Source organism: Onychomys torridus, chromosome 15, assembly GCF_903995425.1.
Source record: "Onychomys torridus chromosome 15, mOncTor1.1, whole genome shotgun sequence".
NCBI classification, from domain to species: Eukaryota; Metazoa; Chordata; class Mammalia; order Rodentia; family Cricetidae; genus Onychomys; species Onychomys torridus.
The window spans coordinates 20,109,784-20,137,415 of record NC_050457.1 but is presented as its reverse complement, the minus strand read 5'-3'; the positions used below and the strand labels follow the sequence as shown (position 1 = coordinate 20,137,415).

At 40.1% G+C, this 27,632-nt stretch overlaps 2 protein-coding genes across 7 annotated transcripts in view; both read left to right on the top strand.

Annotated features, from left to right (window-relative positions):
- Polk (DNA polymerase kappa) overlaps positions 1-14,341 on the top strand; it is a 62,410-nt gene extending 48,069 nt beyond the window's left edge. For 2 of the 6 annotated variants that reach the window (XM_036206746.1, XM_036206747.1), the window contains exons 7-15: positions 582-827; positions 2,044-2,168; positions 3,463-3,629; positions 6,239-6,271; positions 7,739-7,835; positions 9,992-10,163; positions 12,163-13,074; positions 14,014-14,050; positions 14,225-14,341. In XM_036206746.1, coding sequence (XP_036062639.1) covers positions 582-827; positions 2,044-2,168; positions 3,463-3,629; positions 6,239-6,271; positions 7,739-7,835; positions 9,992-10,163; positions 12,163-13,074; positions 14,014-14,050; positions 14,225-14,309 — 1,874 coding nt within the window. In that variant the 3' untranslated portion in view covers positions 14,310-14,341. The remainder of the gene's footprint in view (positions 1-581; positions 828-2,043; positions 2,169-3,462; positions 3,630-6,238; positions 6,272-7,738; positions 7,836-9,991; positions 10,164-12,162; positions 13,075-14,013; positions 14,051-14,224) is intronic. The other 4 variants (XM_036206750.1, XM_036206749.1, XM_036206748.1 and 1 more) reach the window with 4 other exon arrangements.
- A 9,676-nt stretch (positions 14,342-24,017) lies between these two features.
- Ankdd1b (ankyrin repeat and death domain containing 1B) overlaps positions 24,018-27,632 on the top strand; it is a 61,993-nt gene continuing 58,378 nt past the window's right edge. Inside the window, 1 exon segment of the mRNA XM_036207366.1 lies at positions 24,018-24,241. Coding sequence (XP_036063259.1) covers positions 24,105-24,241 — 137 coding nt within the window. The 5' untranslated portion in view covers positions 24,018-24,104.

The following is a 27,632-nucleotide window of genomic DNA, read 5'->3' as shown; positions in this document are numbered from 1 at the left end:
TCTTAGTGTTTAATGCTTTTTCCTTCACATTCCTAAGTTTAACTTAAGAAGGATCTTTTTCTCCTTAGAGAACAATACAGTGAAAAATATTTCTCTTCTTAAAGAAAAAGCAATGGTCTTCCAAAGTTAATTCAACTACTCCCTTTAAAATATGCACTAAAGAAATGGATAATGCTCTTTTAAGGAAAGCATGATGGCATTTTCTTTATTAAATATTTACAAAGATAAAAGATAGTCTTTCTCATTTTGATTCCTAGAAACAAAACTGAATTTGGTTTGTTTTCAGCAGTGAGGAGAGAGGTGGACCTGTAATCCCACTCTTAGAAGACTCGGGCAGCAACCATGAGGGGCTCAAGGCTAGTGTGGGCTCCGTGGTTACGTGGGGCCAGTGTGGGCTACTAGACTGTTTCAAACAGACCCACGCATGTGCATACCCACAGAGAACTGGGTGGGGCGAGGGGCAGAAAAGAGAAAGAGAAAGGTAATAGAGGGGATTGGGATGGGGGAGGCATGGAAAAGTGAAACCTAGCCTGAGAAGTGTGTGCTCCTTAAAGTGAAGTGACTTGCTGTTCCTGTTTGAGACTCAGATAAACCTGGAGAGGAAGCTCACAAACTGAGTGAGGAGGAACCGGCCAGCTCCCCACTGCTGTTTGAAGATAGTCCTCCTGATTTGCAACTCCAAGGAAACCCTTTCCAACTGAACTCTGAGGAAGAAGACAGACCTCAAATACTCCGAAATTCGGTTGTTTTTGGAACATCGGCTGAGGAAGCGGTGAGGGAAATTCGCTTCAGAATTGAACAGAAAACGACCCTGACAGCCAGCGCAGGTATTCAAGGCTACCCAGGGCCTCTGCTGGGGAAGCCATACTGGCTAATCCCACACTGCTAGTCCTAGGCCTTTGTTGTGAAGTAGATGATAGCCTTTGATTTGGCTGCTAGCAACATTTACCTCCTGAAGCTAGCTAAACCTACAGGTAAACTGTAACTAAGCAAAAAGCCTATGGCCCAAGGCAAAACAAAACAAAACAACTATCATAAATCGAGAACAGTGATTCTTTAAGTGAAACATTTATTTCAGTTGGATTTGTATAGGATACTTGATTGGCACTTGTCCTAGATTGCATTGTAGGAGAGGACCTAGAATACATGAAGGTTGGTGAACTCCTCTGCACTCCCACCAAGAAAAAGATCAGCTTGCAGCATAGCAGCGGAAGACAGTCTGGTAAAAACCAAAGCCAACAAAGCCCCACCACTTTATGTCTATCCTTGACCCCTAAGAGCATCACAGAGGCTTAGCATAGGAACTAATAATGGTTACAGCCACTTAATATAAAATACTGTGATAAATAAATGGTCACATTATAAAAAAAGAATTATCTTGTAAAGTCATGTGTGTTGTGATTAGGGGAATGTTTTCAATTCCAAAGGATAAGCATGCATAATCAGCTTTAAGAAAATATTTATAAAAGCCAAAATGAGCTATTAAAAATATATTTAGATATTCCTACTGTAAATTGTCTTAAGACTCCTAGAAGTTGTAAATCATAGTGTGTGCTAGTTTGCTTTGTGAGTAACTTTTAATTTTTATTGTTATTGTTTTAATATATGGTAAGTCAGAATATTTACTTTTTTAATGTGAAAATTTACATTCAGAAAAACTTTTCAGAAAGTAAACATGTATCATAAACTATATTCTGGATCTTTTCTGAGAAATAAATAAGGATCCACTACAAAACAACCCTGTATTCCTAGTATAGTTATAAATAAAGTACTGACACTTCATATTACGCAGTTCAGAAATTACACTTGAATTTTAAAATATTGAGACTCAAATTTTCTCACTTTTCTTGCTGCCATAGGTAATATATTCCCTTTCCCTAAAACCACAGGAAGCCCTGAGGAGATTGTCAGTAGTCAAATGTTATTTTTAAAGTAGTGTTTTGTGTCATTTCAGATTATTTGCATTTAACTTTCATTTTCCTATCACATAATTAACTTATACATAGCAGCTTCTTTGAATCATTGAGTGCTCTTCTTTTTAAGGTATTGCCCCCAATACAATGTTAGCAAAGGTGTGCAGTGATAAGAATAAGCCAAATGGACAATACCAAATTCTCCCCAGCAGAAAAGCAGTGATGGACTTCATCAAGGACTTGCCTATTAGAAAGGTAAGAGTTTATATGAAATTATTATCTGCACATATACTCTGAATTCTAGAGAGGCATCACACAGATAGTAACTCTTCTTTGCTAAATGGTTGTAAAATAGTAGCTGGTGGGTGAGAACTTTGCTGGGTGACTGAATGTGCACTTAGAACTCTGCACGTAAGATTTGAGGAACTTATCTGCAGGAGAGTTTAAGTAAGAGACGCTAGACTTTAAGTCCACACCTGCTGAGGAGGGAGGACATACGAGGAGCACTTGGAGGAGTGCTTTCAACGGCACTGTAATGCTGGCATAGTCTTCCAGTCCAGGCAGCTGCCAGCTGAATAGGTGTGACACTCCCCAGTTAAAATCCAAATTAAATCAGAGTACTTCACCATCTCTAAAATGATAACATTTTCCCACAAGGATGCAGAAATGGCATATTTTATTATTTATAATTTCTGGATTTTTTGTGCTTTATTTTTTTTAAACAGTTGAACTCTATACTATATAATAGGCTAGAGCCTGCTCAAAATAATGGATATGATTGAATGTATGTAAAGGAAGAGGCTGTGGCAAAGGTCACAGTGTTAATGGTTCCTGGAAATTATATATATACAGTAGTTTTTTCTAAAGTATGAATAAGTGTTCCATTTTTTTAAGTTCTAGGTTCAAATATTGGATGAGTTCAAATATCAGTGAGATTTTTAAATCTCATTTAAAAGTTCTTAATTATAAAATAATAATTTAAAATTTTTAGTTATAAAAAAATAAAGAAGACATAGATTACAAAAATCCAGAAGCTATAAGTAATAAAATATGTCATTTCTGGAACCTTGTGGGAAAATTTTATTATTTTAAAGATGGTGAAGTACTTTGGCATAATTTGTCAAAAACAAAATTCTAAATCCCTTTGGAGTGCAGGTATTAGTATGTTAAAGAATCATAAATAGTAAATCATATTGTACTAAAAATAAAAAGTTTCATTTGTTTGCTCTACCATTTCCAAAATTAAGCTATGAGACCAAAAAATAACAACAGTTTTCTTGCATGACATGTGAAAATAGTACTATTCATTCCTTTTATTAGCTACAGAAGATTATAATCTTCAGCTGGGAATGTCACTCACTGGAACTGTTTATTTAGCATGTTCAGGGCTCTGTGTTCAAACCTCAACACCAACAACATTCTCCTTCACACACATACACACACACAATTATAATCTCATTTTAAAATTCTAAATTGTAAATGTTGATTCATCTGTGGCTATACCACCCTGAACATTCTCAGCTTCATCTAAATGTGGATTCTCTTCTAGGTTTCTGGAATAGGAAAAGTTACGGAGAAAATGTTAATGGCTCTTGGAATTGTTACTTGCACAGAACTCTACCAACAGAGAGCAATGCTTTCTCTCCTTTTCTCAGAAACATCTTGGCATTATTTCCTTCACATTGCCCTGGGTCTGGGTTCAACAGACCTAGCAAGGTATCTATATATAGTTATTCAGCATTTCATCATTTACATTATTGTTTATCACTGTCAGTTTGAACCTTTGAGATTAAGGCTATTTCAAAATGTTTTTAAATGCATTTTGACTGATTTAATTTAGGCTCTATCTTGATTAAAGTTATCAGTTTGGCTTTGGGAAAAAGAGGGATTAATGACTCACTTCTAGTTGTTGGCTTCAGCGGTGAGGAATATGGGAGAAAGGAATGGTGGTTCCTTCCGTCCCCTGCCTGTCTTGTTCTGTTTTCAGACTGTAAGAGGAAGGTTGGTGGTCAGGCTGTTGAAAGAAGGTGGCCTCTGCTCCACAGTTTATTCTTTAGGCAAGAGTTTCAGATGTGTGAATGAACACTGAGTGCTTATCTTCCACTGGACTCTGTTGTAAGCACTAGAGACAGTCCCAGTGGGTTGGACATAGTTGTGCCTTCCTGGAGTTTACACTAGTATGAGAAATAGAAAATAACCAAAGAAATGATAAGGAAAGCAAGGCAGAGTAAGGGCATAAAGAGTGACTTCAGAGGTTAGCGTAAGGTTAACAGTCATCCAGAGGTGGAGACGAGAAGGAGCCAACCACGGAAAGCCCCAGAAGAGAGGACATCTAAATAAAAGTCCTGTTCTGTCTGCTTTTCATCTGGGTTTGAACTGTTGCGGATGGATGAAAAGAAGAGGAGGAGAGAAGAATGGAAATCATCCAGGTCAACCCTAGGCCCTGTTTTATCAAAAGACCTTATGATGGTGTTGGGTTGTCTGGGGAGAGTGCAGTGGGACAGGGAGACAATACTCCTACCTAAATGTTGGGATTAATTACACACATAGAGCATCATGCCTGGCTTCCTTTATATTCTTGTACTTAAATTAAAGGACAGCAATAAAATCAAAGAGGATGTGGATAAAATTCAGTACAAAAAATAATTGCGAAGTCTGATAATGAGTGGGAGGCTAGCCGAGGTTATAAACATAGCGAGACCCTGTCCGTCAGAGACGGGCCAGGGCGTGCAAGGCTAGCGGTATTATCCTCAACTCTACTTGCTCTATGTTCCCTTGACGAGGCAATTAAAAGACATCTTCGGTGTATGTAATGGAAGGTGAAATAACACCTGTAAGTGATCTAGAGTGCTCATTAATCCAAATACCATCATCTTCTCCCCATTTTGCAGTTGGATATAATGCAGCAGGTGATATTCTATAGTATATAGAGTCCAGACAGCTTGTAATATACTGTAGCTGGCCTTCGTCCCCTCAGGCTGTGTTCTCTATTACCTGTGCTGCTTTGGTTTGTAGTCTGGGTACTTCCCCCTTTTGAACATACTGTCCTTTGTTGTTGTTTATTTCTTTGTTTAGTTGTTTTTGTTTGTTGGGTTTTTTGGGTGGAGGGCTCTTGTGATTGATTGAATCTCACATATGTTAGGTATGTGCTTTACCACTGAACAACATCTTCTCTCCTATTTTGAAATAGGGTCTCACTTAAGTTAAGTAGGTGATTTAAATACCTTATAGCCCAGGCTGGCCTTGAACTTGTGGTCCTCTTGCCTAAGCTTCCCAGATAGCTGGGATTATTGTTAGAGGATTATGTCATCAGGCCTACTTTCTTGGTTTTTTGTTTGCTTGTTTTTTTTGTTCTTTGTAGTATTGGGACTCAAACCCAAGGCCTTGGTCATGTAAGACAAGCTCTGTATGGCAGAGCTACCTTCACAGGCCCTGTGTGTAATCCATACTTGTTTACAGCCACTGGGAGTAAGCTCCAGACAAGCACTTGCTATATTTTATTCATTATTCTCTGTTCTCAAGTAGTTCTTAGGCATATTACATCCATTAAGTATTTGGAAAATGAATAAAACGCGTGTTACTTCAGTTTCTGTAGTTCAGTTGCCCCTGTCAGAGTAGCTAGAGTCCGGTCAGAGTGGGTAGTGTAGATCCTCAGCATCCTATGCCAAGTTCCGACTGAGACATGAATGACGGGTGACATGTAGGGGAAGAGTTGATGCACCAGCCCCCAAATGAACAGCATTGAATTTTGTAACATGTGCATGGATCCCGTGGCCAGGAACTGTTATGCTGCTGCCTCCTATTTATTTTCATAAGTTTAGTATTCAGACTTTTAATAAAAGCAGGTTAGACAACTATTTCCAAATATTTTTTCTTTCAGAGATATAGACTTGATCCATGACACATGAAATCAAAGTATGTTATCTATTTATGGCTTAGTGACAGTTTCATTTTTAGATTTAAAAGAAAGCCTCAGTGTTTTTTGTAAGATATAAATGTTTTTAAACGAAGTATTTAAAGAGGATGTTAGGGGACTATAGAGGTGGCTCAGCAGTTAAAAGCACTGTTGCCTTCCAGAGGACCCAGTTTTGATTCCTAGCACCCACGTGGTGGCTCACAAATGGTGGCTCCATTTTCAGGGGATCCAGCACTCTCTTCCGACCTCTGTGAGCACTGAACATACATGGTGTACAGACAAACATACCAGCACAACACCCACATACATAAAATTAATTAATTAAAAAGAATACATTAAATTTTCTTATTGACCAAAAGGAACTCAGTTTTTGAGAAAGAAATAAAGACTTTTTTTTTCCTCATTTCAGGGATGGAGAAAGGAAAAGTATGAGTGTTGAAAGGTAATATTTGTTCTTTTATGTTAAATAAAAATAAAGTTAATGACCTATGATTCAATGTATGTTAAACTGTTTCAAGTTCATGTAGTGTGAAGCATCACTACAATAAAAAAGCTCCACAGTTTGGGCAGCTTATACTTCTGACGTAAGCACCTCAGTAAGCTCAGTGCAGCACCTTTGGTTGTTCTACTCACAGTAGAGCAGCATGGTTGGCATTTCTATTTTCAGTACAGATGTTAACTTCTGCTTGGTGAAAACTGGGCACTTTAGGATCTCTAATCTTCTTTATAAAGAGCAACTAAATGTTTACCTAGAATCATAAAATATTACAGTGGGAGCTCCAAGAACTTCAGATATTGGCCAAATGAGCAGAAGGTTCAGTTCCATGTTGAGCATCTCCGTATTGATACGAATTTCTGAATTCTGAAATGGTCTAAATCCAAGACTTCCTGAGTGCCAGGATGCTATCGCACATGAAAAACTTTGCCCCTCATTTTATGTGGTGGGTTACAGTCAAAAGAGAGATTGTAGAACACGGTGTACAAGTACCTTCAGGCTCTGTACATAAGGTGTATACGAAACAAACGAATTTTGTTCTTAAACCTGGGTTCCCTCTGAGGACATCTCACCATATACAAACATATTATAAAATAAAATTATATATAAAAAAAGCAACCCAAATCCAAATCTTCCTTCTTGACTTAAGTGTTTCAGATAAAGAATCAAGCCTGAAGTAATATTGGTAAAGGAAAGCTTAGAGATTGTCTAGTTTTGTGTCTAGCTTAGAATCCTGTTTGGAGTCACATGAAATCTTAATGGAACTTTGTTTAGGGGGAAAATGTTTGCATTTTAAAAGTCCCTCAATTAGTTCTTCAAAACATTAAAACTATTGAGACATTTAAGAATCACTGACTGGTTCCTTTCTTTTGGAAAACCCACTGTGGGTTTTTTAAAAAAAAATGCATTAAGATACCAAATTTAGTATGGGTCTAGGGAAGGAAGGTCCCAGTTCATAATCACATATAAGTGCTAGCTTCTCTGACATGTAAAGAATTCATAATGAGAAAGCACCAATATGTCAGTTAAAAAATGAATGAAGAACTGAGCATGGTACACATGCCTTTAACCCTAGCTCTAGGGAGGCTGAGACAGGCTGAGCACTATGAGTTCAAGGCCAGCCTGGTCTCCAAAGTGAGTGCTAGACTCACTCCAGGGCTACAAAGTGAGATCATGTCTAAAAAAGGAGAAAGCATAAAATTATGGGTTTTGCTGATCAGTGTATCTATCTAAATGCTTTTGATCATTTATGTAGAATATAGGCATTTTTACTTAATTGTGCATTAGTTGATGTGAAAACTTTAATTTGTACTGAAGAAAAAACAATGCTAGGCTATTTGAATGTACTCTATTATTACCAAATTATTCAGCTATCGTTTACATTGTGCACCAAAATCCTTCTTGTCTCTCTAGGACGTTTAGTGAAATAAGTCACACAGAGGAACAGTTCAGCTTATGCCGAGAGCTGTGCACTGAACTTGCTCGTGACCTCCAGAAGGAAGGACTGAAGGTACTGGATTTTTACAGGATGACTTTAGTTCTTAGCTTTTTTCATTCTAGGATACCACTCTAAGTCAAGAGACCACACATTCATTAACGCGGAGTACAAATAAAATAGAATATTCCTATCCTCAGCGATCAGAAACCAAGTCGAGTCTGACCTGTGTGAGGTCTGTGATGAGAGCACAGTAGGAAGGACACTTGTGACCCTGGAGTATTGGTGAAATTATTAAGGCCACTCCACGTAGTTAAAAGGGAGGTTTATTTTGTGGGGTAACTTACAAATGAAGGGATAGGTTGTAGGGTCTGGCAAAGGTATGACTCAGTCAGGCGGTGTTCTCTGGAGAACTCTGCTCGGTCTACCTCCTGCGTCCAGGGTCCCAGAAGCAAGAGAGAGACCTCCTCTCTATCCTTGGTCTTCCGCTTCCTCCCTCAGCCCTGCCTTGTGGGCGTGACCATTACCAAAGCCTCAATGGGGGTTGGAACTTGCAGGCCAATGCTGGGATGGCTATCCACTACACTGGAGTGGTTCCAGGGTGATCAGGGCAGCTTTGTGCCCTTAACCCTCTGAGTTGCATGCCAGATCAGACCTGAATGGCAGGGGAGGGTGTTCCACAGCTGTCTCCTCCTCCCACAAATCCTTTCCCAGTCACCCTTGCTGACTTTGCTCGCGTGACAGTGACCTTCAGGAACAGGCACTGTGTTTCAGGGCTCTAATCCCAGTTCACACGTTGAGAACAGAAGTCTAGAGTCGGCTGGGTAGTCTTCCTTCAGAGCAGTCCACGTTTAGTGTTTTCTTAATCCTCTCAAACCAGGTTTGGTTAGTCAAAAGTGTAATACAAAAGTGTTGAAAAGGTATTGCTAAAAAGTGGAGTATTTGAGGAGAATTTTTACATCTAGCTCTTCTCTAGCTTAAGCATAAAATAGTTCTTTTTCAGAAGTTTTGGGTTTTTTTTGTTTTTTTTTGTTTTTTTTTTTTTTTGGTTTTTCAAGACAGGGTTTCCCTGTGTAGTTTTGCGCCTTTCCTGGAACTCACTTGGTAGCCCAGGCTAGCCTCGAACTCACAGAGATCTGCCTGCCTCTGCCTCTGCCTCTGCCTCTGCCTCTGCCTCTGCCTCTGCCTCTGCCTCCCGAGTGCTGGGATTAAAGGCGTGTGCCACCAACACCCAGCGAGAATTTTTTAAATACACTTTTAATTTTAGAATCATTTCAGATTTCTAAGACTGTTTCCAAAAGAGCATAGCGATTTCCATAATACCTCTCACTTATTTGCCTCAGTAGTTAACATCCTACAGATGGTTGTCACACTGGAAGAGTGACATTAGCACTTGCTGTTAACCTAGCTGCAGACTGCATCTGGATTACTCTCGTGTTGAACTAACCCCTCTCCAGGGAACCGCGTGGTGACTGGTGTCCTGTCTCCCTAGTTCGGTTGTGAGTTTGTTAGCCTTTCCCTGGTCTTTATAAAATCCAGTCTTGAGAGCCACTGGCCGCATACCCTACCAAAGGCCACTGTCTTCCTTGTCCTGTGCTGTGGCTATAGGTGTTGAGAAGAAGGCCACTAAGGTGAAGTGGCCTTCCCATCATTTCCTGTCTCAGTCATCGCCTGGGTTAGGGAATGTTTGATAGGCTTCTCCAGCTGAAGTTACTAACTCTGAAAGCGTCAGGAAATGAGTCAGAAACCTGAACTTGCCTCAAGTGGAACCCATTACTTTAACCCCCCAGGAAGTACTAAACTGTCATCAGGCCTCTCCAGCACACCTCACGTCCTTAAGACACTAGCTGTAAAGAGGAGTCTTCAGACCTCTAGCGTAGCACTCTGGCGTGTGGTAGTCATGCAGTAAGTTGAGCTATTCATCCCCTTGGCTTTCAGTGCTGAATTAACCCAGGGAGATGTACAATAAATCTAAAGGTGATTAGTTAACTTTGCCCTTCATGTAAAAGCATCATTTAATTGGTTGAGGAAGGGACTAGGATTTATTCACTAAGTGATATTTTTCCGACACTGATCTTAATTATGGCAGTTTACATGACCATGTTTTATAAACAGCTGATTACACTTGCATAGTCATATGTATAGGCAGTCTTCCTAAACTTTTCTAGCCTGTAACCAACTTTTTTCTAAGTTCTGGAACCTTCCACAGTAATGTGCTGCATGTGTTGTAGGGGAGAACTGTTACCATTAAGCTGAAGAACGTGAATTTTGAAGTAAAAACTCGTGCATCTACAGTTCCATCCGCTCTTTCCACTGCAGAAGAAATATTTGCCGTTGCTAAGGAGCTGCTAAAGACAGAAGTTAACGCGGGTTCTCCACATCCCCTGAGGTTAAGGTTGATGGGTAGGCCTCTCACTCTCCTCTCTCTTGTTTTTCCCTTATATGTATAATGCTCCTCCTTTAAAAAAAAAAAAAATGTCAACTTGGGAGATCTTCTTTTTCTTCCCATTTCTTTCTTTCTTTCTTTCTTTTTTTTTTTTTTTTTTTGGTTTGGCCTCGAACTCACAGAGATCCACCTGCCTCTGCCTCCCGAGTGCTGGGATTACAGGTGTGCGCCACCACTGCCCGGCCCCATTTATTTCTTAAACCTATTTAAGAACTTCTTACTCTGCTGCTGTACATTGTATTCCCTAGAACTGGATGCATGAATAGAAGGTGACTTTAATTCTGTCTGGACCAATGGGAGTTGTTTTCATCCTTTTTCCTAAAGTCCTTGAGGCAAGGTGTTTCCAAATTCAAAACTTAACAGATTTGGGAAGCAAATCCAGGGCATTTAAATTATATTCTGTAATGCTCTGTTGGGCAGCTAGTATATCATGATATGATGAAACACGTGGCTATTTCTGTCTCTAAACAGCAACAATAAACTTATTATTTAGATTGTATGGACATCATGTAAGATGACATCATACCAATATAGGCTTTTTTTTTTATCACTTTGTACTACAATTTCATATCACTTTGTACTACAATTTCAGAAGTTTTGGATTTCAGAATTACAGATCACAGTTATGATATGGCCAGTCACTACCTGTTGGAAACAAACAAAAACTAGAAAGCCAGCTTCCAAGTCAACTGTCAAATTGCTAAGAGTGGATCATTAATCTTACTTTCACATTTGAGAGATAGCAGCATACAATGAAACCACTGAATGAAGTATGTTAAAAAGAACCAAATAGCTGGCACACACCTTTAATGCCAGCACTCAGGAGGCAGAGGCAGGCAGATCTCTGTGAGTTCCAGGCCAGCCTGGTACACAGAGCTAGTTCCAGGACAGCCAATGCTATACAAAAAAACAAAACAAAACAAAAAAAACCCTGTCTTGAAAAAACAATAATAATAATAAAATAAAATAAAGAGCAAGTATCTGTAGCAACTTCATTCATAATCTCAAAACTTAGAAGCTAGCTAGGTTTACTTAAGTGGATTGATAAACCGTGTATGTCCAGACAGTGGGATAGTGTTCAGTGTGTAAATGAGCTGCAGAAGGACAAGAAGGAAACTTAAGTAAATATTGCTAAGTGAAAGAAGTCAGCACTGTACAACTCCAGCTAGTTGGCATCTTGAGAAAGGCAAAACCTTGGAGACAGGAAAAAGACAATATTGCCCCAGGAGAAAGATGAATAGAGAAAGCAGAGGCTGGTGAAACAACTGTGTGTGGTTCTATACTGGCGAATTCATGGCTTTATAGCTACATCGAAACTCAGCATGACCACCACTGAGAGTAAGTCCTCAGGTGAGCTATAGACTTGGGGTGACACTGCTGTGTCAGTGCATGTGTGTGTAGTACCGGAAGTTGTGGGTGAGTGACAGCAGAGGGCACTCAGGAATTCTCTCTTCGATTGTTGTAAAAAACGAAACACTCCTTAAGAAGTGAAGTCTATTGAAAAAAATCAGAGCTGAAGAGTCTCTGTAGTTAACTTCAGTTAATTACTCTTTATTTAAAGGCATCATGTGTGAAACATTATTTAAAGTTCTGTATAATGACACCAACTCCAATAGATTTTTAACACTTACTGATACCCAATTTTATAAAGCAAAGTAAGTTCATAATAACCAGCTTTGAAAAAATGCCCTTTAATTTGGAAAATACTGGTCTGGGAATGTGGCTAAGTGGTAAATTATATGCCTGACATACAAAGACTTACATATGTGTCCAAACCTTAGCATTTAAAAAAATATGTATGCCTATGTGTGTGTCCATCTCCAGAGGTACTTGTTTCTCTCTGCTTAACTTTTGTGTTTGTGTCATAATAGTATTACATTAAATGTTTTGTTTCATTTGTATTGGGAGTGAATGTCTTTATACACTTCAAAAGTGACTCGTTTTGATTTCATTTAGGTGTTCGGATGTCCACTTTCTCCAACGAAGATGACAAGAAGCACCAACAGAGGAGCATCATTGGCTTCTTACAAGCTGGACACCAAGCTCTGTCATCTGGGTGTAGTCTAGACAAAACTGACAAAACTGAGTTTGTAAAGCCTTTAGAAATGTCACCTAAGAAGAGTTTCTTTGATAAAAAGCGATCAGAAAGGGTCTCGAGCCATCAAGATCCATTCAGATGTGAAATTGTGGATCAGCAAGCTTTACAGCCCTCACAACCATCCCAAGCTTTAAAGAAGATGAGCGAGAGTTTGGAAACATCAGAGAATTCAAATAACTGTCAGACATTTACATGTCCAGTTTGCTTTAGGGATCAAGAAGGCATTAGTCTGGAAGCCTTTAACGAACATGTAGATGCATGTCTTGATGGACCATCAGCCAGTGAGAACTCGGAAATGCCCTCTTTCTCACATGCTTCCTCAGCAGATTCTGGTCAGCAGGAATGTACACACCCTTCGATTACACTGTGTGAGAAACAGGATCATGAAGATGGAGAGGTCACTTCAGCAGATGGTGTGGATCTCGTAGAGACTGAAGACAACTCATTGAGAGCAGCAAGTATGGACACTTTAGGAAGTAATCACAGCAAAGAGGAATATCCTGATATTCCAAACCACTCTTGTCCTGTTTCATTGGCAGATGAAACTGTCAGAATATTAAGTAAGCAAGAGTCCATCCAGCCCTGTACAGATGAGGTAGTAACAGGACAAGCTCTAGTTTGTCCTGTCTGTAACCTAGAACAAAAGACTTCTGATCTTACCCTCTTCAATGTACATGTGGATATTTGCTTAAATAAAGGCATTATCCAAGAACTGAGAAAAAATGACATTAATTCAGTCAAACAATGCAAAGAAAGCTCCAGAAATACTGGTAAGCATGCGGTTATTAAGAGGAATGTGGGGGGTGGGGGCAGTAGTTCTTGCTAGTCTTGCATAAAACCCTGTGGTTGGTCCCCAGAACTCATATGGTGGCTCACAACCATCTGTAATTCCAGTTCCAGGGGTTTCAGTGCCCTCTTTTGGCCTCAGTAGGTACCAGGCACACACATGGTACACAGACATAAATGTAGATAAAACACCAATGCACATAAAATTAAATTTAAAAAATAAGAGGAATGTGATTTTCTAGAGATATGTCTTATTAAAATTACTGAAACTGTTAAGTTTGAAATGCATACTATTAAAAGGGTGGCTTGTGCTTGCTCTCACTGAGGAAAATATTAGTTGCCTTACTGTGGCTAGAAATAACTCAAACCGAGCTTTTGAATTTAGGGAAAATTCCAGTTTAGTTTTGAATTAGTGTAGAATGCAGTGGAAAGTTGAAGGATCTGAGTGATCTAAACAAAACAGAAACCCCCTCAGGGAAGATCTGCTGGTGCACAGTGACACACTGTAGCAAGACTGCAGACATTCAGTCTAATGCCAGTAGAACTAGTCAATTGTGAGGAAACGGTACTATCGGATTAACCTGTGAGGCCGGCAGCGCGGCTCAAGGGTGCGGGCGCTCGATAACAAGCTTTCCGACCTGGGTTTGCTCTCTGGACCACATGATGGAAGGGAAGAACTGACTTCCAAAAGTCCATTCACTTCCATTCACACACACACACACACACACACACACACACACACGCACACGCACACGCACACGCAAGCACTAATTTAATTAATGTAATACAACATTCTTAAAAATTAGTTTGGGATATGAATAATATTATCATCAGTCTGTCAGTTTTATCTCTTTAATTTTTGTGAAGCTTTTCAGTTGTCTTATCTTTTTCCTCATGGAATTTCTTGGCTTTTCTTTGCCCAGCAGACAGACTTCGGAAGGCTGCAAGAAGGACAGAAAGGTATGGCTGCCTTCTCTTCAGTGAAGAGGGCCACAAGCTAATGTTTTACTCTTGGGTTTTAGGGGCTCAACTTTGCTTTTGTAACTAACCAAGTAACATTATAAGAACTATTTTTGCAAAATTATTTTCAGGTATTTCCTTCTCCATAGAAACTGTGTATTCTTTCTCTTCCAGGCGGGGACTGAAGGCAAAGTGTTCCACGTCAAAGAAAACAAAACCTCCGAGTCCCAGACACACCCTTGATATATTTTTTAAATGAACTTTGACCATTTTATCAACATTTTTATTGAAATTTTAGTTTTATAATCATTGCATTTCTTGTTCCTCATTTTAAATTTATTCACTTAGGGAAGACAATGCAATAATACCTCCCCATATAACCTTTTTTAGGAATGCAGACTATATATTAACTTATTGCTTTATATTTCCTTTAATAACCTTAAGAATTTCATTTCCAGTGTATATATCAATTGGAAATCAGTCATGTTAGAGACAGCTTTAAAACAGAAGCTAAAGGGGAGGTCAGAAGATGATGTGCTGTTTTATAATGAATATAAAGTACTTACAAGGACTCTGAGTCATGTGTGAGTTAGTTTCAGCATGGGCATCTTCGTGCTTGGCCACTGTGTTGCCGTTGGATGCTGCTGTACATGCTCTTGTGTCTTTAAGTGTTCTGTGAACATTTGCAATTAAATTTAACTATGAGATCCATGAAGAACATTAGTTTAATAGAAATAGCATGGGTACACATGTTACCTTCAGGAAAGTAATGCACAGTATTATCTGTGTTTGAAGGACCTGTTCAAACTATTGTTAATTGTTTTTCCTTACTTACAATTCCTTTATCTTATAAATAAGCACTTGGCTCACATAAAGAAATATTTAGTCTATAATTCAGAATTGTTTTTTTAACTCAGTACTTTAAATGGCAGTATTTCATTTTTTGGTAATTATGTTTGACTTTCTGCAAATTTGTGGTAAACAAGATAAGTTATGTAGTCACTGATTTTCATTCTACTCTTTAAGAGAAAATGTGCAACTCAGAAGATAAATGCACTCACTGACCTCAGTTGCATGCCTGTCACATCTTCGTTAATATTTGTAAAAGAAGAAAGATTTGCAGCAGGAAGGAATTGCTTCAAACATGGTGCCACCCACAAGTTCTTATCAAAAAGCCTGTTTTGCTACTGCTTTAAGAACTTAATCTTGCTGGGAGGTGGTGGCGCATGCCTTTAATCCCAGCACTCGGGAGGCAGAGGCAGGTGAATCTCTGGAGTTCAAGGCCAGCCTGGGCTACAGAGCAAGAGGGAAGCCAGGGCTACACAGAGAAACTGTATAGAACCCCCCCCCCCCAAAAAAAAGAACTGAATCTTTTTTCTTATAGTTTTGTCTTTGAATATTTTAGTGCATTTAGAGTAGACAGAGAAATATTGGAGGGTAGCTTTTCCTTAAGACTTTACAAAGCCCTTGCCACGGTCGTAACCTGACTTTTCATTACTAGCCTATTTAAAGATGGGCTGACAGCCTGCTGATGTGCCCGTCCCGTACCTGATATTGCACACTATGACAGTTCCAAAGCTGTGGTGTTTTAGTTATTGATTGTGACTTACTTATGTAAATTATTTATAAAATTAAGTTCAGTGAAACTGATTTAATGTATTGAAAAATAGAGATTACTGTATTTATTGTTTTCTTTCATCTGAAGTTTATTTTTACTGTTTTCCACATTAAATAATAATAAATTATTTTCATTTAGATGCTCCATTTAATTGAAAGCCATCATATATAATATTTAATAACTTAAAATAAAATTTTAAAACCTTTTTTGAGAATTTCTTACATGTGTAATGTATTCACATCATTTTCTTCTCTTTCTCTCCTAACTTCTCCCATGTCCCCCTCAATCCCTCTCAAATTCATGACCTCTTTTAAAATTATTATTGTCACATGTGTGTGTGTGTGTGTGTGTGTGTGTGTGTGTGTGTGCGCACGTGCACATGTATATAACGTGATAAGTCCATTTAGTATAGCTCATATGTATATGTGTCTAGGACTGACTACTTGGGAGTGAATAACTTACCAGGGATTTTCCCTGGAGAAGACTGATTCTCCCTCTCTCAGCATCCACTAATTACCTGTAGCTCTTCATGTGAGCCTTGTGAGACCTCCCCTACCTGTGCTGGTATGTTTAACTAGTACTGTCATTGTGTGGGTCTTGTTTAAGTGTCTATATTGTTGAGAGTTTGTGGGTATAGCGTCCTTGTCATATATGGAAGACATTGTCAGCAGACACCCTGGCCCTCTGGCTCTTACAGGCTTACCACCCCATCTTCCACAGTGTTCCCTGAGCCTTAGGCACAGGAGCGGTGGTGTGGGTGCATAGTCAGGGTGGTAGAATCCCTTCTCAGCAGGAGAAGCCAGGGCCTCTTAGAGAAATGGCTGCTTTCTCTCCAGAAGACTCCTAGGCCAGGAAGTTTTGTCTTGGCCTCTCCGGCCCCACACATCTTTCACATTCCTTTGTGTGTCTTCCCAACTTTGAATCATACCTCAAATTCATTTCACCATTCAGACCATCCTCTTCCACAGGCCGGCTGCCACCTGGTTGCCCATAGACTGGCACCTCTGCACTTCCGGGTCACAGTTCATCTTCAAGCAAAGACCGGGCAGGAGGCCAGGCAGCACCGTAGAGGAGCACCATTGTTGACTTGCTATCTGCTTGCCCCCTGTCCAGATTGCTCTACGTGCCCGATCTTCCTCTCTGATAATGTCATCTGTTTTCTCTGTCTGGACTTCTCCCAGGTCCTTCATTATCTGTTTTGTCTCTTGTATATCCAGCACATTTTTTTTAAGATTTTGAAGCATTTTTAGAAAGCATCATGAAACTTAGAAGGCATAATAAATGAGGACCCATAACCTTAGAGAGTCAAGTCATGGAAGAACATGTTTGCAACACATGTAACCTAGTATTGGTATGGGGGGAGCTAGTATCTGGAGTATTAAATTGATTCTTAATTGAGACTCAGAACAATAGTCAATATAAAGTGATACAAAAGACTTCAAATGGCATTTCACATGAAAGAAAACAGTCTTAATTATACTAGTCATCTGGACAGGAAACATTAAACTACAAAGGGGTATTACATCCTTACTGTGTTAGCAAGAAAAAACAATTCGATGTTGCTAAGTTTAGAAATGATTTGAACCCTCACTTTGAGAATAATCACTTTAGCAAACAATTTGGGTTTTAGTCAGTTTAACAGATGAAATGAGTAAAAAGTAGAAATAAGTAAAAATGAAACTTTATATGGTCAACGTACTTTAAGAGAAAGTATATTTTTAGCTCACTTGCGTGCATTTTAAATAAATCTACATTTTTTCCGAGTTCAAAAAAGTCATGTCTGTAAAATCAATATTATTTCTATAAATCAGCAATAACCAATTGGAAAATAGAATAAAAATAATCTTTTTTGTCATGGGGATCTACGAGGTAGGTACCTCAGGAGGAAAAATGTTTAAGGATTTGGAATCTAGAGTATTGGAAGATGAATAAATAAATAATCTTATTCATGCACAAGAAGAATAACTATTTAAAACTGACCCTCCTCCACCAGTTATACTATTAAGCACAATAATGTTCAAAACTCCTTAGAAATTGGTAAATAGAACCAGGCATGGTGGAACACACCTTTAATGCCAGCATTCAGGAGGCAGAGTCAAGAAGATCTCAAGTTCAAGGCCAGCTTCACGTGCATAGTAAGACCCTGTCTCAAGAAAAGAAAGATAAGTAGATACTAAATTTTATGTAGCAATTAATAAAGTATTACCAGCATTTGTAATGGGAGGGGTGTTTTAAATAATCTAGTGTGGAAAGTGTTGGCTGTTAAAGAAATGGTTCTTCTATGGTTAATAACTCATAGAGAAAAATTAAATTTTATTGCAACCTAACTATGCTGGGCATCCCTAGGCTCCCCTCAAGTCTGATTATTTGCTAAAAAGACTAACAGAACTGAGAAAAACTGAAGATCCCAATATTACAATTTGTAAGAGTAAAAAGATATAAATAAAAATAAGCGAAGAGGTCAGATGTGGCTCAGAAGTAGGATGCTTCTTTGTATATGCAAGACCCTCGGTTTGATACGCCACATGGTATGGGGGTGGGATCGGCAAAGCCTCGTGCTCCCAGAGGAGGCATACGAAGTATACACAATTCTCCCACAAGCACTCTATGGCAGTACATGCAAAATAGCACCAACCAAGACTTCTTGCCCAACCCTTGCCATCCAGAATTTTTTTCTGGAAGTCTGAACAGGCATTTCTGTCATCCCAACTGACCTTAGATCTACACCTTCCAAAGTGCTTACTGGTCCAAGGTCTCAGTCTTCAGAAAGCATGCATTCAGCATGAGCAAGGTTGGCAATATAAGCTATCTCTTCAAACAAATACAATGTGGCCCAAAGCTGTGGACATGAAGTGCTCTTCAGGGTAATAACATTACCCTTATCAGGCTGGTAAAGGCCAAGGGCTCCCAGTCTGGTGCTGAAGAGAGGGGTCTTTCTTTGCAAAATGTGGGAGTTGAGCAACCTGAACCTGTCAGGTTAACCCTCACAGTTTGCTTGCAAAATAAATGTCAATCAGAACTGCATTTGAATAAAGAATAAAAAGGATCTTAGGGTGACATTTCTTTTCCTGCAGAAAAAAACCCTCAAATTCATAACATGTTGAGGGAGTCTCAGATAAGGGGTCTGACCTGTTCGTTCATGCTACATCATTAGTAGTATGCACTGCAAGTAGCATAAACAGGCCTAGTGATTTCATGTCAGTCCAACCGTCTCTTCAATGAAAGACAAAGATGTCTCTCTTACTATGTCCTGTTGTTCTGATAATTTATGGCTAGACATTTTACTTCAGTCCTCTGTGACAATAGAAAAGCAGCATTATGAGAAGTTATTTGTAAATACAGACCATTCTCTCAGAAGCTTTACATCAACCTCAGCATGGAATGGTAAGGTCCAGGAGCCTACTGAAGAGCAATCCTGAAGAGACAGAAGTTTCCACACTGACATGGTAGGAGTCGTGTGGCTGAGTTAAAGAAGGAACTTCACACTAAGAGAATGTATGCAACACCCAGTGTGAGAACACAGGAGGTAAAAGGCAAGAGACCAATACCAGTTGACTCTTCTATGGTTCTCCTTTTAAATGTCGTTATTCATCATTGTTCTGTGTGAGCTTATACCCCTTATTTCTCCCTCGACTTCTGTCAACCCCAAGTGTGTTATCGAATTCCATTTGCCCTTACAGAGAGTTTCAGGAAGATCCATTTCTTTCCTTCTATGGAGCTTTACTAGTTACCCACATGCTGACATTCCAGCTGCTTCCTCAGCTTCCCCTGTCAATTTGAATGCCTTTTCCAAGACTGATCATAAAGTGTTTTCAAAATATCATGTTGAGTTGCTTTTTTTTCTCCCAAAGCTGTTAATGTTCCAAGTTTGAGAGGAATGGTTAAGGAGGCGTTAGTGACCTTCTGTGTATGAAACCTGTGTTGCAAGTATTCCCACTGTAGCACAAACTGTGTAACATTACCCAGCCAAAATTCCTGGAAACGGAAGAGCTCTTGATAACAAATATAAGGCCTTGGAGCAGTGTTGACCACACACTCCTTATACTGACCACACAGAAAACCACAGCAAATAGTAAATACTTCAGGATCTTCATGCAGAAAGGAGAACACCAAACAAGGACCAGTCCCGGAAGGAAGAGCATCCTTTCCTGAAGGGGCCTTTGGGCCCATTGAAAAGTGTTTCCACGTGGTTGGGGAGGGTCATATTCTGGACACAGCAGCAGAGCACAAAGCAGAAGGACAACTCTTCATCCCTACAGTGCCTGCTAATCAGTCACTACTCTGTGACTGTAGGCTGGTAGAAATGTGGAGCTATTTCTCATGTATCTCTGAATGCCAAGTACGATGGCCTGGCGTGGTGTTAACGGTCATTGGTCAGTGAGCAGAAGCAAATGCACAGCACCTCAAGAGGAACCCGCTTGGGTCCGGCAGAGCATCTCCCATGTTTACTCTTGCAACACACATCCTTGTAGCAAGGGATAGATGTATGATTGAAGGTTAGCCAGTGGGCTGTGTGAGAAAGCATTGTGTAATGAGCTAGAACTTTCCTCTCCTGGGAACTCTAGCATCCTCTCTGGCTTCCTGTTTCTCCCCGCTGCCCCACTTCCTGGGAGCAGACACAGCTCCATTACACCTGAGTTGTGGGTACACCTGGGAACAGTGGAGTAACAGGCTGGCGCGGGAGAACTTTGAGACTAGAGTTAGCACAGCAGCTCTGGCCTTCCAGACTTTCTTAAGACATTTTTGTTCCCAAGAAGGAAGAATCAGCCTCAGGTGACAGTGAGGGAAAGTGTCTTAATAGTTAAATATGTGAAGTGGGACTCTAGAGAGACAGCATCTGACCAGAGAATAAAGGAATCAATAAATGCTGCTGCTGCTAATTCTGCTTCTCCTCCTCCTCTTCCTCCCGTCCTCCTCCTCCTCTCCTTCTCCTCCTTCTCCTCTTCCTCTCCTCCTCCTCTCCTTCTCCTCCTCCTCCTCTTCCTCTCCTCCTTCTTTCTCCTCCTCCTCCTCCTCCTCTCCTCCTTTTCTTCTCCTCCTCTCCTCCTTCTCCTCTTCCTATTTCTTCTTCTTTCTCCTCTTCCTTCTTATCTTCTTCCTCTTCTATCTCCTCCTCCAACTCCTCCTTTTTCCTTCTTCGTCCTCTTCCTCCTCCTCCTCCTCTTCTGCTTTCTTATCATAAAGAATCCTTGAAGGCCTGGACTTAAATTTACTGCAAATTTGAACCTACTCAGGCATGTCCAGACCTTTTGAGATAGAAACACAATGTTAGCTTCAAAGTGCACACTTAAGAATTATGCCATCATGCCTGAAAAGATGTGCTAGCGGATAAAGTATTTGCAAGGAAAGTGTGAGGGCCTGACTATAATTCCAGCCTCAGAAGTCAGACCCAGGAGCTCCCCTTGAGTAAACTGACTAGCAAGTCTAGGCATATCCTGCGAGTCCAGGGTTTGAGAGACCTGCCTCAATGAATATGGTGGGAAAGCAATCCAGGATAATTCCCAGCATCAACTTCAGCATGCACATACACATAACATATGTAAAAACTTGTATATGCACATGAATACACACCACATGCTTGAAAATGGAAAAAAAAAAAACAACCAAAATTGTTTCAAATTTTGAAACATTTTAAGTACGTATGTGGCTTTGGGCTAGGACACATTCATTCATAGCTGTTCTTAGCCACATGGAGCCTGCCTGGCCAACCTTCTGTTAGGAGAGAAATGAACAGTTTTAGGATTGAACACTAGCAACTCTTCCCTGGCTGAATTATGTTCCATATTTATTTGACAAATTGGTCTCAAGCCTGGTACTACTGTAAGGCGTTGGAGATATGGGGGGGGGGGGGCTGAGAAGCCTCCTGTCTTTGCATTGTTTAATGTTAGATACACACTAAACGATACCTGTTATATCTGACAATTACCATAGAGGAAAGAACAGCAAAAGGAAATGAGAGAGTGGAAGGGCGTATTCATGATATTTTAGGATAGAGTGATCTGAGTAGATTCATTGAGGAAGTGACAGCCTGAGTGAGCTTTAATTATGGAAGATGAAATCATTGAAAATGGGGATGGGAAAAGAGGGTTCTGGAGAGAGAATTGGAAATAGAATGCCCTGCAGCAGAAGATACCAAAGGAGCAACAAGAACGGGAAGTGTTCCCCTGGCAAGGTACCCTGTTGTGGACTATTAGTTGAAGATGTGTTACATTTGTTTATGCTGTGGAATATTTAATGATGTAAAGATGTGTTGCATTCTTTGATGTTGCATTTGTTTAATTCTGTGAACTTGTGTTATTCTGCCTGCCTAAAACACCTGACTGGTCTAGTAAAGAGCTGAATGGCCAGTTGCTAGGCAGGAGAAAGGATAGGTGGGGCTGCCAGGCAGAGGGAATAAATAGAAGGAAAAATCTGGGAAGAGACAATAGAGGAAAAAAAGAAAGGAGGAGAGGAGGACTTCAGGGGCCAGCCACCTCACTACACAGCCAGCCATGGAGTAAGAAGTAAATAAAGGTATATAGAATAAAGAAAGATGAAAGACCAAAGGCAGAAGGTAGACAGGATAATTTAAGAAAAGCTGGGTAGAAACAAGCCAAGCTAGGGCCAGACATTTATAAGTTAGAATAAGACTACCTGTGATTTATTTGGCAGGCCCCCCAAAAGAGCCAAAAAAGTAAAAACAAAAGCCAACTACAGTAGCCCACACATTAGCACACTGAGATAATTCATTTGCTCTTTGAAAAAGAAAACATCACACTATACTTCAAAACTTCCCTCTTGTCCAAGCTCTCAGGAGAATCAAGAAGTAAAGTTGCCACCATGTGCTGCTTGGAATCTTTTGTCGTGTGCTAGAAGGAGGACTAGCCTCACTACATTTCTAGAAGGGTGTAGACCATAAAATCACGGTGTTTTTTGTTTATTTGTTTTTTAAGATTTTTTTTTCTTCTTTTCTTCTCTCTCTCTCTCTCTCTCTCTCTCTCTCTCTCTCTCTCTGTGTGTGTGTGTGTGTGTGTGTGTGTGTGTGTAGCCCTGGCTGTCCTGGAAACTTCCTCTGTAGACCAGGCTGACCTCAAACTCACAGAGATCCACCTGCCTCTGCCTCCTGGGGCCTGGGATTAAAGGCCTCTCAGCTGCTTTTTTTTTTTTTTTTTTTTTTCCCCTGGCTGAGAGAGTTAACAGAATGAGAGAGCCTGGTTTGGAGTGTGAAAGCAATTTGTGTGCCATAATTTATTAGGACAATGTGATTCAGAACTCTGTGTTGTTGGTCTGATTTCCACTGTTAACATTCTGTCACTGTGTTACTGTGCATTTTCAACTGGTTTTTAGAATTTTATTTGTAAACAGGTACATACAGTTCTGAAAGCTGCTATTCACTTACATACACTTTTCATGTTAATCCTGCCTTATATTCCTATTAGCATTCACTGAGTGTCCTTGCTATTCTTTTAAGCATAATACTCTACTATAAATATTAGGCACATTTACTTTTTAAAAAAGAGTTCTAGCTGGTGCTCTGAACAGGGACATTTTGCCATGTTTGTTTTTTTTTTTCTTGATAAACTGAGAAACACTGGTACTTAAAACAAATAAAAAACAAATACTTAAAATTTGGTGCCCAGTAATTAGAGAGGAAAGCGAGCTTAAGATGTACATTGATACATAATTAAAAACATTTTTGTTAACATATATGTGTGTATGCATGTGTACATGCAAGTGCCTTTGAGGCCGGAAGAGGGCTTTGGACGCCTGGAAGCTGGAATTGCAGCAGGTTGTGAACCACCCAGAGCTGGTGCTAGAACCCAAATTCTGCTCCTCTGAAGAGCAGTTAAGTGCTCTTACACCGAACCGTCTTTCCAGCCCTAATATTATGTATTTTATATTAAAATGAAATGTCTCATAACTTCAAATAGAAAACTAAAGTCCTATTACCTCTTTTATTTGAAGGTTATTTGGTGAGTTGGGATTTATTGGACTTATTTCTGTATTATTTTAGTTTTGAACAGAGTCAGCTAGGAAAGTAAATAATTTCATGATCATGAAATGAAAAATGGAGGGTTGTTTTTTTTTTTTTTTGGTAGAAAATTCTGGAAGCCCAGTTAGGAAGTACTTAATATTGAATTTCCAGTAGTGAATATTGACTATAAATCAAACCCAGACAATTTAAAATCATACAAAGAACTGATAATGGAGCATGAACTAGGAATTTCTGAGGGCTTGTAGATATCTAGAAAAGCTTCCTTTTGTGTAGAGCCAAACCCTAGTTCCTGGCATGCCACACCTAAAGGCGGACTCCAGTCCAAGCCAGGGCAGGGCTGGAGAACCAAGGCCTTTTCCTAGCCACGGGCACCAGGAGAGCAGGCTTGACTCTGAGCTCTTTCAGGGTGCATTTGCAGGCCAGTCCCACACCCTGGTGAGGTCTTCACAGCGCAGGTGGCCATGAACCCCGAGAGCAGCCCCAACCACGGAGCAAGGGCAATGATGCTCCAGGCAGCCAGGGGGCTGAAGGCTGACCTGAGAGGCACGGCCACAGGGCCCTGGAGGAGATTGGCCTGAATGCCAAAGCCTGAGGGGGATGGACTCAGAGGCTGAAACTGCAGGACCTGAGTCCTGAGGTGAGGTCTCCTGGTGGGTAGAGGGTGGGCTCAGGCAGAGGAACGAGATGAGTACTCACTGCAGCCTGGGTCTGCCCTGGCGACCCTCAGGATGTCCCCTTCCAATACTGCCTTCCCTCGCCCGCCCCCCTATCCCCACCCCTGGCTGGTTTCAGCTTTGAAATACCTACACCATCTACTGTGGAGGGAGATCACTTTTCCAAGCCGGGGAGGAGGCTGTTTAAAGAAAAGAGTAAGCCTTTTTGCAAATAGAATTCCTTATGCTGTGGTCTTAAATCATGATTTCCGTGCAGATTTATTGTGTGACTTTAAGTCACTTAAAACGTTGTTATTGGGTTTCTAAAGCACGGGGAATAGATCAGCCATGCCTTGGGAATGATAGCACAAACTGAGGTCACACTGAGGAGGTCTTCAGGAAACGAAAGGACTCGAGTCTTTTAATAGCACCCCATGGACTCACATGGATAGGCTCTTTCCTGAAGACCAGCCCTGGCGACTGTACACCATTTCCATAATATAATGTGCAGTTACTTGATTAGCTAATTCCAGAAATGTTTTCCAGGGCTTACTTAATACTTGCTAGCCATAATTCAGACGTGGGGATGCAGAGAACATGGCAGCTCCCTGGTCCGGTGGAGCCCTCACTGTGCTGTGGCGGAGGTGGCCGACCACAGGAAGTAAACAGTGAGACAATTTAAGGGAAATGTCCGAGAGCACGGTGGAGGCCAAGAAACAAGATGGCATGGGTGGGACCAGGGCACAGGAGGACTTTAGGTCCGATACCCAAATGGGAGGCAACGACCAGGCGGCACGGGAAGTTCAGGTAGAAACCATGGCAAGCAAGAGTGAAGCAGATGTGGACTCCCTGTTTAAAATGAGGAAGATGCCCAGCCTGTCTGGAGCACCGCGAATGGAGCTGAGAGCCAGAGACTGGGGAGGGTTAGACTTTGGATGGTGAACCTCTCCTCAGGGTTGAAAGCTCCGCATCAGTTAAAACTAGTGAACCTTTAGCAGGCGGGGCTGAGTGGAAGGAAGTTTCCACGTTCCTGAGGGGCAACTCCAAAGAGAATACCAGGACAGATTCTATCCTTCTTAGGAGTACTGCTGCCGGGCGGTGGTGGCGCACGCCTTTAATCCCAGCACTTGGGAAGCAGAACTAGGCACATCTTTGTGAGTTCGAGTCCAGCCCGGTCTATAGAGCAAGATCCAGGACAGGCACCAAAACTGCACAGAGAAACCCTGTCTTGAAAAACAAAAACAAAACAAACAAACAAAAAAGAAAGAAAAAAGAAAAGTACTGCTTTCTCCACTGAGCTCTGTTCAGCTCAGTCCAATACAACCCCCAAGTGGCCATGGAATGAAACCTCCGAAACTATGAGTCAAAATAAACCTTTTCTCACCCCACGTGGATTGTCTCCGGCATTTTGCTAACCCAGCACAGAAGGTAGAACAAGTCCATTCACTTAAGAACGAAACAAACTTGGTAATGTATTTTTCCTCAGTTTTAGACATTTAAATAGATGCGCACTCATTGGTGGTCTTAATTTGTGTCTCCCCTCAATATAGAGGTAACATATTTCACCACCTTGGTTCCTCTCTGTTCTTCTGAAGTTTTTTCTCTGTATTTAAATCAGGTTGTTGAACATTGAGAGCTAAATATTCTGGTGTATTTCATTTATATAATAACCTGAGCTGTAGTGTCTTATTCCCCACCCCTTGTTTTTTTGTTTTTTTGTTTGTTTGTTTGTTGTTTTTTTTTTCAAGACAGGGTTTTTCTGTGTAGCTTTGGCTGTCCTGGGACTCACAGAAATCCACCTGCCTCTGCCTCCTTAGTGTTGGGATTAAAGGTGTGAGCCACCACCGCCTGGCTCATGTATTTTATTCATTAATGGTACTTCTCATAAGAGTGAAAGGTTTATATTTTGATGAAGTACAGTTTATCAATTTTTTTTCATTCATGGTTATACTGTCGCTGTTACATGTAAGAAATCTTGTTGAACCACAGACTATAAAGTTTTTCTTGTGCATTTTCTTCTGAAAGTTACAGTTTTGTGTTTTCATTTACATATACAATCCATTTGGAGTTCATTTCCATATATCAAGATTCAATACACTGTCCAAATATTTATCATTTGTTGAAATGATTATCCACTCTCTTGTCAAAACTTGTAAACCTTTGTCAAAAAAAACAACTGATCATATTTGTGTGAATTTATTTTTATGTTTTTTTATTATTGTATGTTTTATTCTATTGGTGTATGTATCCCTCTCTATGTCAAATACCCTATATTAAACTATTCTTGCACATTACTGTACAATTGTTGTACACTAAATTAAATAATGTAACTCTTCCAACATTACTTTTGTTGTTCAAAACTGATTTGGTCTTTCAAAATTGTTCTTTGCCTCTCTAGATAGGTTTTATAATAAACCTGTTAGTAGCTACAATATGTTTGTGTGTGATATTTTATTGAAATTGCATTAAACTACTAGACAAATTTTGGGACATTAACAGCTTATAATGTTCACTCTTCCAACCCAAGAGATTCAATGTGTCTTCCCATTATTTAGCATCTGAGCTCGGGTGGGGTTTTGAGACAGGGTTTCTCTGTGTAGCTTTGCTCCTTTCCTGGATCTCTCTCTGTAGACCAGGCTGGTCTCAAACTCACAAAGATCTGCCTACCTACAAGTCTTTTTTTTTTTTTAGAATTTAGTTTATTATTTTATGCATGAGTGTTGTGCCTGAGTGTATGGATATGTGCGCCATGTATGTACCTCAGCCCTTGAAGGTCAGAAGAGGGCTTTGCATCCTCTTTGACTGGAGTTACAGATGGTTACAAGCTGCCATATAGGTGCTGGGAATTAAACCTAGGTCTTCTGGAAAAAGCAACAAGTGCTCTTAACCACTGAGCCAACTCTCCAGCCCCAATATGTCTTTGGTACAGAAACACTGTATATGTTGTATTACCTTTATATGTAAGTATTTTGGGTTTTGATCAATTATAAATAGTGCTTTGAAAATTTCAGTTTTCATTTGTTCGTTGCCAATATGCGAAAATATGATTGACAGTTACGTGTTAATCTTGTATTCAGCAAGCTTGCTAAAGTCACTTGCTGGTTCTACAGCTGCTTGTACATTCCTTGAGATTTTATACATAAATAACCAAGTTGTCTGAAGCAGACTGGACAGCTTTCCCTTCTATCCGTATGTCTCCTCACTTACTGTACCAATTCATTGTTCTAGCTACCTGTCAGCACAATATGTAAACAGAGAGGTAAGAGTGGAAATCTCTTTTTATTCTTGAACTTAGGAACAAGAGCTCAGATTTTAAAAATTAAGTATGATGTTGGT